The sequence below is a fragment of the Lipotes vexillifer genome, unplaced genomic scaffold, assembly GCF_000442215.2.
Source record: "Lipotes vexillifer unplaced genomic scaffold, Lipotes_vexillifer_v1.1 scaffold236, whole genome shotgun sequence".
Lineage (NCBI taxonomy): Eukaryota > Metazoa > Chordata > Mammalia > Artiodactyla > Lipotidae > Lipotes > Lipotes vexillifer.
In genome coordinates, this window is record NW_006773295.1 from 1,861,539 (window position 1) to 1,871,921 (window position 10,383).

A 10,383-nucleotide genomic window follows, 5' to 3' on the forward strand; every position below is an offset into this window, starting at 1 on the left:
TCCCTCTTTTGTTTAAAGGGGAGATTTTATTCAGTCGGTTTTGTGGTTTTACCAGGCCTCTCTTTCCTAGGGAGCAGACTAAACAAACGGGTTAAAAGAAGCTATGATATCACCTCATAGTCTTTTAAAAATCTTAAACTGGGCAGATTCAAAACATCATGGATGTATGTTGAAGGAGGGAAAGTAGGAGCTCACGAAAGCAATATCCTATAAACGTGAGCTTGGCCTGCTATATTTACAAGTGCCCGCAGTCTCCAACTTTACCTTAATAAAATATGGTTTCCCGAACTCCCCGCTGAGGTGCTTCTTCCAACTCTCACCAAAACCTACAGGCACATTGCGCGCTGCGAGTCTGAGCAGTGCGGCGGCTTTGTTCCTCTGGATGCGGACCAACTGCTCGGGGCTCAGTGGCGACGAGGGTGGCGTGCCGGGCTCCTCCTGCCCCGCCCGGATCTTCTTGGCGGGGCTGGCCTGCAAGTGGTCGCCGCAGAAACGGGTCACGAGCTGCAGCGGACCTCTCCCGGGAACCCGCAGCTTCCGTCCCCAACCCAACAGCGCAGGGTAGAGGACACCCATTCTTGGGGTTTCAGCCCCGCTCGGCAAGTCCGTACAAAACCGGACTCTGGAAACCCAAGGCTGATCCCAGTCCGGCACTAACAGGCCGCTGCCCCAAATTTCGAGTTTGGTACCAAACCAGGGCAGGAAAAAGGTCTGTGAGCAAGGCCCGCAGCGCCTCGCTGCGGGTTCGCGGAGAAGGGGCCCAGCACCGAGGGCTCCGCCCCGCGGGTCCCGCCACTAGCGTCCCCACGTGGTCTTTTCGCGGCAAAAACCCTCCCCTCCAGGACCCACCCCCTCGCCCTCTGATTGGAGGGTGGGCCGGGCCCCTCGCCTCTGATTGGCGCCGTGGGCCCCGAGGTTCGCCTCCATTGGCTGACCCCTCAGCATGGCTGCCGATGGGGCGCCACGGCGGCTGTTTTGAACACGTGGAGGCCCCAGTTTACCCAGTCAGCCCCACTTGCAGTTCCTGTAACCCCTCGGTCGCGCGGGGTCCGCCGGCCTCCTCGCCCTCTTCGCCCTCCTCACCCTCCCTTCCCCCTGACCCCCGGCCCCACGAGCGGTCCCCGCCGCGCCTTACCGCCGCATCCCCGCTCTCAGCTACCGCCGCCACGCCGTTCCACTGTTCGGCCGGCTCGGAGCTGCAGGCACGTCGCTTCCTGGCGGGGCTCGGGGAGAAGAAGGAGTAGAGGGTCTTCTGGCCAATCATCCTGGAGCCGAGGAGGGAGCGAACGCGCGCTGCCCGGGGACCCACGAGTTTGGCGCGAGCTGCGGCGGTCAGCAATTGGCGCCAAACAACCCGCGCATGCTCCGACCGGGGTGGGGTGTGGGCGAGGGGGCAGCGGAGGGCCTAGTGCGCATGTGTGGGAGGGGCCGCTGGGCAAGGTCCCTTGGGCGAGTGGGGCTCAGAAAGGTCTTTAGAGTGGGCGGGGTTCCGTAGGTCGATTCACTCAGATGTTTACTCTTTCATTCATTCTTCTCACCCATCATACCTCTGCCTTGGGCAAGTCCCTCCACCTCTCAGTCGGTGAAAGAACTTAAAAGTACCCGCCCCGTAGGGTTTTTTGTGGGAGTGAAATTAGCTTTAAAATAGTAATTGTTTTGCTTTTAGTTGTCCAATTTTCACAACCTGTTTTACTGACGACAACTAAGGCCTAGAGGCCTAACCTGTAAGGTTTGTGGGAGACTTTAACAGAGGTCATAAAGGTTAAACTCCAAACTAGTCATCTTCTGAAAGACATCCCCATACACCTGGGATTCTTCCCCTCTCCCTCCCGACCCACATCCAAACTGTGGACAGGTCCTCTTGGGTCTATCTCCATAATAAAGCCCAAATTCAAATGCTGCTCTCCACCTCTGTTCTACTAACTACAATCCCAGCGGGTCTTCTCTTTTCCTACCTAATCATCTTTTTGAAATGTAAATTACACCATAATAATCCCCAGGTTAAAATCCTATAGTTTCCAAATATGTTTGGAATAAAATCCTTGCTTCTACATACATACAGATGGTCAACAGGCACAGGAAAAGATGCTCAACATCTCTAATTATTAGAGAAATGCAAATTAAAACTACAATGAGGTATCACCTCACACCAGTCAGAATGGCCATCATTAAAGTGTGTACAAGTAGTAAATGCTGGAGATGGTGTGGAGAAAAAGAACCCCTCCTACACTGTTGGTGGGAATGTAAATTGGTGCAGCCACTATGGAGACCAGTATGGAGGTTCCCTAAAGAAACTAAAAATAGAGTTACCATATGATCCAACAATCCCACTCCTGGGCATATATAGGGAAAAAACTCTAATTCGAAAAAGTATATGCACCCCAATGTTCATAGCAGCACTATTTACAATAGTCAAGACATGGAAACAACCTAAACGTCCATTGACAGATAAATGGATAAAGAAGCTGTGGTATATACACACAATGGAATATTAGCCATAACAAAGAACGAAATAATGCCATTTGCAGCAACATTAGAGATTATCATACTGAGTGAAGTCAGAGAAAGACAAATATCATATCACTTATATGTGGAATCTAAAAACATGATAGAAATAAACGTATTTACAAAACAGAAATAGACTCACAGACATAGAAAACAAATTTATGGTTACCAGAGGGGATGGGGCAGAGATAAATTAGGAGTTTGGGGTTAACATATACACAGTACTATATATGAAATAGATAAACAAGGGTCTACTGTATAGCACAGGGAACTATATTCAGTGGAACCTATAATGGAAAATAATCTGAAAAAAGAATATATGTATATATGTGTAACTGAATCACTTTGTGGTACACCTGAAACTAACACAACATTGTAAATTAACTACACTTCAACTTTTAAAAATGGTTTTAAAAAAATCCCTGCCTCTTACCAGTTGGCAAGGCTGCTTCGCACTCTCATGGAAGCCCAGCTGCTGTGACATGATGAGTCTGGTTCTCAGCACAGTCACCAGGCATACCCAGCTGTCCCTTGTGTGGTCTTACACCTTGCACGCACTGTCCCCCTGCCTGGAAAACCTCAGGTCTCAGCTCAAGACCCTGCCTCTGAAGGGCCTTCTCCTCCTGCCCCACTTTCTAGCAGCTCACGCTATTTACAGCTTCTGTACTATCTAAGATGATCTTATTGGGAATTCCCTGGAGGTCCAGTGCTTAAGGCTCTGCGCTTCCACTGCAGGGCACACGGGTTTGATCCCTGGTCAGGGAACTAAGATCCCGCATGCCTTGTGGTGTGGCCAAAATAAAATAAAATAATCTTATTTATTCTCTCCTTGTTTATTTCTGTCTCCATCTCCAACAGGTAACCTGGGTGAGGGCAGGGACTTGATTCTTGTTACTGTTGTTTTCCAGCGCCTAGGACAAGGAGCTTGATGTGTAAGATGAAGAGATGTTCATAATTTAAAATTATTTTTAAAATAAGAAAATAAAAGCCACTGTGAAAAAGTTTGGCAGCTTTGTATAAAGTAACACATACTCTTACCATGCGCCCCTGCGACCCACTCCTACATATTTACCCAAGTGAAATTGGAATCTATATTCACTTGAGAGCTTGTACGTGAATAGATATAGTGACCTTATTTGTATTTTCCCCAAACTGGAAACAACCCAAATGCCCCTCAAGTGGCAAGTAGGTGGACAAATTGTAGGGCATGAGTACAAGGGCAGCTTACCAGCAATAAAAAGGAAGAAACTGATACGAACAACATGGATACATCTTAAAAGCGTTAGGCTAAGTGAAAGAAGCCAGACACAAAGCCTATATATTGTATCATTTCACTTACAAGAAATTCTGGAAAAGGTAAAACTCTAGGGACAGAAAATACATCAGTGGTTGCCAGGGGCTGGGTAAGGGGGCGAGTTGATAACTAGGAGACTTGGGGGAATTTTATGGGATGATGGAATTCTAGATCTTGATTGTGGTGTGGTCACACAACTGTTTACTTTTGTCAAAATTTGCAGAGCTGGATGCTAAGAAGATTCAAAACAAAGCCCCCAACCTCTTTTCATTCCATTGTCCGCGAGGGAGTAAATAAAAATTGGTGATAATAAAAGCTGACATTTGTTTGAAGCACAGAAGCCCTTCTCACACATCCTCTCATTTACTCCTCATGGTGTTCTCATGGCACAGGTTTTGTAGTCCCCACTGTTTAGAGAAGGCAGTTCAAGCCCAGAAGGGTTAAGTGACCTGTAGGAGCCGCACAGCTACAGTTGAGGAGACAGAAATGGAAGTTACGGGGTCTGATTGCAGAATTCGTGCTCCTATCTGCGACAATATGCTGGTTGGCCCAACTCCCTGTCAGGAAACGAAATTAATTCCCAGGGAGAGATGATACCGACCACCGGGGACCCTGCACTGCTGCGGAACAAATAACGTTACCCAGAAATACTGCGGTGCTTGCAGCGCGCCCGGAGGACCAACAGGTGGCGCCCGGAGGCCGCCCACCGCTTTGTGCTGCAGATTTGCCTGGATTTTCTCCAGTTCGCGGCTGAAATCTACCCGGAAGTAGTTCTGTGGAGGGGGTAAGTGTTTCCTCTTTCCGGCAGGACATTTCTACAGTGTCTGGGAGAAGCGGAGCTTCGCGGGAGTTGAGATTTTAAAGAGTACCTTCGGCACCGCCCACCCCCCGCACGTGTTACAATTCTTATTTTCGATCAGAATTCGGCGTGCTGGTGTATGACCACGTTTAACCGTTGTTACATTTAGATTTAGAATCTTGTCCGTGTAAGAATCGCAATACTTACCTGTTTTAATACTTAAGTGGGAGGCCGGCCAGTTATCTACCCCCCACCCCCCAGCCTGTCCTTTGCAGGGTGGAAGGGAGAGAGAGACATGCTTTTCTGGGTGACTTTGAGCAAACCTCTCCCCCTCTCAGTGTGTCAGTTTCCCCATATGTAAAGTGAGGATTTGGGTTGCAGTTTCCAAGTTTGCCATTTGGCGTGTGAATTCCAGGGGTCGGGTGTTTCGGATGTTTGCGGGTGGAGGGCAGGCACACTTGGGTTTTGCAAGCTAGGCAGCTGATTCTAATACCTACCCAGGTGTGGGAGGGATCCTTCCAGCTTTAACCTCCTCTTACTTCCGTTATAGGACATGGTGTTAAACTTTAAAATGGAAACTTAAAAGCTGGAGGAATACCACTGTGAGACCACTTTGCAGAGTGGATTTTGGCATTTGGGACAGAGCCTGGGCAATCTCTCTCTCTCCCTTGGCCTGGCCACTGGCTACCAGGTGTTTGCTTTGTGGAGACTAGATGGACAGATTCCTGGTGAAAGGGGCTGTCAGGGGCCTTATGGGAAAGAGGGGGCAAGAGCAGACCGGAGGAGACCCAGCAGGGTTGGCAAAAGAGGAGGGAACCAGCAGGAAAAAGCCCAGGAGAGCAGCCCCGGGGAATGGAGTCCACCCGGCAGGCCTCAGCTGGAGGCACATTGGAGCCGAGGGCCTGGACTGCGATTACACAGTCCTGTTTGGCAAAGCCGAAGCAGATGAGATTTTCCAAGAGTTGGAGAAAGAAGTGGAATATTTTACAGGTAAGCAGGGGGCGGTGGGGTGTGTGTGGAAGGCTTGTTGGATAAAACTAGTGGTCCGTGTTTAGGGAAATCTGAACCCAGGAGCCATTAATTACGGATGAGTTTGTTAATTGACTCAACACATATTACGGGCACCTCTGGGCCAAGCAACTTGCTGGGTGCTTGGGATACAGACGTAATAACAGGGATCTCCTGTCCGCTGAGAGCGGAGAGATGGTAAATCACCAGGTAATTCCTATGCCCGAGGTTCTCAGCATCACCTGGAGGACTTTGTTGCTTGTGAGAACACCATTGCTTGCCCTGCCCCTGCAGTCTAGTGTCTAGAGTTTCCGGGTGCTACTGATCCGGGGACCACACACTGAGAACAGCTGCAAGGTGGCAGAGCACAGGGACGGGGAGACGTAGAAATGCCCACGGGAGACCCAGCCTCCATCCTGAGCTTCATTAGCACCATCTTCCATCGATGCCCTTTGTCCCCAGAGCTGGCAAAATCACCGTGCTAGCGTGTAACCTAACTACATTTTGCTCCAATTTCAGCCTCTATATTATGGTTCTAGTGAGCAATTAAGGTGTTTTTATTAAAAACTTGGACTAGGGCTGTGTTTCTCCAAGTGTTGGACAAAAATCACTGTCCTTACATGAACGTTTTGGGCGACCCACAATGATTTTTGAGGAGGGGGGTCCCTGGTCGGGGTATTAGATGTTATTCCTGTTTTACTTCCTTTTCTGAATACTCAAGGAGTGAGTGTGGGTTGTCTGAGGCGCTGCCATGTTTCCCCTGCACAGGTGCGCTGGCCAGGGTCCAGGTGTTTGGGAAGTGGCACAATGTCCCAAGGAAGCAGGCGACATACGGCGACGCTGGGCTGACCTACACCTTTTCAGGCCTTACTCTGTCTCCAAAGCCCTGGGTCCCTGTCCTAGAGCGCATCCGGGATCGCATTTCTGTAGTGACTGGACAGAACTTCAACTTCGTGCTTGTCAACAGGTGACACCCTAACTGTTTTACTTTTTAGGACAGTGGACTGAATTTTATAAACCTGTCTCTTCCAAAAAGAAGAGTTTAGGATTCCACCGTACTTTACTCATTTGTACAACAAATAATTCTTCAGTGTATTTAGGGGAGTAGTAGTGGAACACAAGCAATTAGTCTTTATGGAGCTCTCACCATGGCGGGAGTGAGAGGCCGCAAACTGATGAACAGGTGAACAAGATAACTTCAGACGTTGATAAGTGTCTCGTAGAAAATTAAACAAGCTGATCTAAGAACGGCTGGGAGGAAGGAGTCTGGGTTTCTCAACAGCAGGACTCCTGATGCTTTGGGCCAGATAATCCTCTTTCTGGGGCTGACCTGTGCATTGCAGGATGTTGGGCAGCATCCCTAGCCTCCACCCACCAGATGCCAGTAGCACCCTGTGAATGAAAAACGTTGCCTGCCATGTCATCCAACAAAGGATGCAGGGCCATCAAGCCACTGTAGCCTTGAGGGAACTCAGGATGGAGACATACCCATTGCCAAGCTCTCAGCCCCTGCAGCCACCACCAGTGGTGCCTCCTGAGGGGACTCAGGCTGGGAAAGGACAGAATACTGACCCCAGAGAGCTGAGGTGCATCTCAAAGGAATGATTTCAGTGAGCCCAGACTGTCCCATACACAGAAAGGCACGAAATTCATTAGCTTGAGATGTCTGGTTTTATTTTAATTATCAGTAATCTTTTTATGTTCTAACGACCGTGTTTTGTCGGCTCCCCCCCTTACCTCTTCGGAGCAGTCCCCCAGAGCTGGCTGAGAGGCTGCCTCCTGGGCTTAAGTCCTCAGTTTTGTCCGCGGAATGAAACATAATTCTCAGCTTTTAGACTGTGCATTTTTTTCAGGGGTCACTTTGGTCAGAGCAACCAGAATGTCTCCAGACATCGCCTAGTGCCCCGTGGTGGGCAGAGTCACCCTGGTTGAGAGCTCTGGGTTTAAGGGAAGATGGTTAGAGGAGGGTTCACGGAGGGGTGACGTCCGAGCTGATAACTAAACCGAGAGAGAGTGGGAGCCACACAGGCACCTGGAGGGAGAGCAGAGGGAGCTTGGAGTGTCTCGAGTGGAAATCCTGCTGGTGGTGCTGGAAAGCAGTGATGAGCTCAGAGGCCGGCAGGGGCCAGACTGCGCGAGGAATATTTTTTTTTTTTTTTTTTTTTTTTTTTGCTGTACGCGGGCCTCTCAGTGTTGTGGCCTCTCCCGTAGCGGAGCACAGGCTCCGGACGCGCAGGCTCAGCGGCCATGGCTCACGGGCCCAGCCACTTCGCGGCATGTGGGATCCTCCCGGACCGGGGCACGAACCCGCGTCCCCTGCATCGGCAGGCGGACTCGCAACCACTGCGCCACAAGGGAAGCCTGGAATACGGGTTTTAAGTGTAGGGAGAGACCGTCTTACGCCATGAAGGTTTACACATACGAACCCTGCAGGAGAACTCTAAGACTCGTGTTTGGCCTCTGTTGGTGTGCTTTGTTTGTTTTTTTCCTGGTCATGCCACATGGCTTGTGGGATCTTAGTTTCCTGACTAGGGATCAAACCTGGGCCCCCTGCAGTGGAAGCGCAGAGTCCTAACCACTGGACCTCCAGGGAATTCCCTGTTGGTTTTAAAGCGTGATCAAAGAGGGCTGATAACAAAGTGAAAGGCTTGCCTCATCTGTGGACCAGATATAGCCCTCCAGCCCCTGCAGAAACCTGTGCTCGTGGCACTGTTTCCCTGCAGGCAAACGAGGGCTCTGGGTGTGGGCGTGTTTCCACAGAGGGCTGTTCTGTGAACTCTGCTTGTTTTCTCACTGCAGGTACAAAGATGGCCATGACCACATTGGTGAGCACCGAGACGATGAGAGAGAGCTGGCTCCTGGGAGCCCCATCGCCTCTGTCTCCTTTGGGGCTTGCAGAGACTTCTTCTTCCGGCATAAGGATTCCCGGGGGAAGCACCCCTCCCGGAGGCTGGGGGTGGTCAGGCTCCAGCTGGCCCACGGAAGCTTACTTATGATGAACCACCCAACCAACACTCACTGGTACCACAGTCTCCCCGTCCGAAAGAAGATTCTGGCTCCCCGGGTCAACCTGACATTTCGGAAAATCCTGCCTATTACAAAGTAAAAACGTTTTTAACAGCTAGTACTTCTGTTAGCTCCTTCCTTCTCTGCTCCAAGAGGGGGCTGGCATTTCCTTTACCAACAGGGAACACAGAAAAGGTTTAACCCAAGCGCAGGGCTTCTTACATACAATGCTGAACTCAGAAAGGATGTTTGTATCGAGTCGGTGAATTATGAAAGAATACCAGTTGATTTTTTTCCTAACAAAATGATTCTTTTATTGCTATAATACACAGCAGATACAAAAGGTACCTTTAGCAAAAACATAAATCAGCAGTTATTATGGCATAAACTACGAGTTTACCTTAGGTTTTTGCAGAAAGAAGCGACTTTGTAAATAACTTAAAGCTAGAAGTAAGAGTATTTGGCTGCTACTTAATGTCTAATGATTCACAAGAAATGAGAAAGTCACCTTTAAGTCAGGGGAAGAGACTTTGCACGGAGATCATTCACATTTACAACCGTGGCTCAATCCCTCCGACCAAAGATCTGCTTACAACTGAACACTAAAAGGATGAGCCCCATTCATGCCCGGCATCTCTCTTTAATGGCAGGTTGCAAAGTGTAAGCAGCGGCAGAGCAGCGGTTGCTCAAAGCTACAACTTTGCCAGGCAGGTTAAGGTCACGTGATTGAGCATTTGTTTCCCCCAGACCGCGGGTACCACGGGGACGTGCCGTTCACTGTCTAAGCCGGGGTCTGTAAGAAGTCAGGAAGGGACATCTGCTGTGAACAGACCAGAAGCTTTGTGCGGCTCCTTTCTCCCTGAGGTGTGTGGCCTGGAGAACTTCACAGTCCGTTCTGTCAATAGCGAGAGTTCCGAGTCCTCAGGATGCACGCTGGGCCTGGGGGAATGGGATCACCTGGGCCTCTAGCGCTTTCAGCTGATACCAAGGCCTTGTCTGGAAGTGTCTGCCAGCTTGTCCCCACCAGGGGAAGCACAGTCCTCAGCCTGACCTCAGGTGACCTTTTGGACGCGTCTGATTCCAAATCTTATCTCTCAAGAGTCAGTCTGCATTTGTTTTTTGTTTTAAATAAAAGAGCCTAGCTAAAACATAGATACCCCATGTCATCAAAATTCCTTCGGCCCTGGGCTGCCTTCATTAGACTTACCTGAAGAGAGGGGAGGATGCCCAAGAGAGGCCTTTTGTATGAGGCTACTGGAAACGAATACATTTAGAATATGGACCTAGAACAGAATGACAGTACTAGATATCAGCCATAATTTTATGTTCAAAAAGTTTTTTTAGGGCTTCCCTGGTGGCGCAGTGGTTGGGAGTCTGCCTGCCGATGCAGGGGACGCGGGTTCTTGCCCCGGTCTGGGAGGATCCCACGTGCCGCGGAGTGGCTGGGCCCGTGAGCCATGGCCGCTGAGCCTGCGCAACCGGAGGCTGTGCTCCGCAACAGGAGAGGCCGCAGCAGTGAGAGGCCCACGTACCGGGAAAAAAAAAAAAAAAAGTTTTTTTAAACTTCTTTTTTGTGGGAAGGGCTGGACTTGGATGGTCATGGAATCTAACTCATCACTTTACAGATGAGGAAACAGGTCCAGAGAGGCAGCAGCCCCAAGGTCAGTGCCCTTCTTTCAGAATCCAGCTCTCAAATGGAGGCCAGGATTGTCTTTCTGACACAGCCCCTGGCTCCACCTGTAAACCTCAGGAGCTCTTCATGGGCAATAAA

At 49.9% G+C, this 10,383-nt stretch overlaps 2 protein-coding genes across 3 annotated transcripts in view; one reads left to right on the forward strand and one right to left on the reverse strand.

Annotated features, from left to right (window-relative positions):
- Positions 1-1,338, reverse strand: part of UNG (uracil DNA glycosylase) — an 11,364-nt gene extending 10,026 nt beyond the window's left edge. The window contains exons 1-2 of the mRNA XM_007448227.1: positions 1,136-1,338; positions 265-471 (exon numbers count right to left, since the gene is read on the reverse strand). Of these exons, the coding sequence (XP_007448289.1) occupies positions 265-471; positions 1,136-1,264 (336 nt within the window). The 5' untranslated portion in view covers positions 1,265-1,338. The remainder of the gene's footprint in view (positions 1-264; positions 472-1,135) is intronic.
- Positions 1,339-5,310: 3,972 nt separating this feature from the next.
- ALKBH2 (alkB homolog 2, alpha-ketoglutarate dependent dioxygenase) lies at positions 5,311-8,727 on the forward strand. 2 transcript variants are annotated; one of them, XM_007448228.1, is made up of 3 exons: positions 5,311-5,588; positions 6,375-6,573; positions 8,406-8,727. In XM_007448228.1, the coding sequence occupies exons 1-3, from the start codon at positions 5,312-5,314 to the stop codon at positions 8,710-8,712; spliced, it is 783 nt and encodes a 260-aa protein (XP_007448290.1). In that variant the 5' UTR covers position 5,311; the 3' UTR covers positions 8,713-8,727. The 2 variants fall into 2 exon arrangements, with proteins under 2 accessions (XP_007448290.1, XP_007448291.1); XM_007448229.1 differs by lacking the exon at positions 6,375-6,573 and having other exon boundaries at positions 5,312-5,588; positions 8,406-8,693.
- Positions 8,728-10,383: the final 1,656 nt, after the last annotated feature.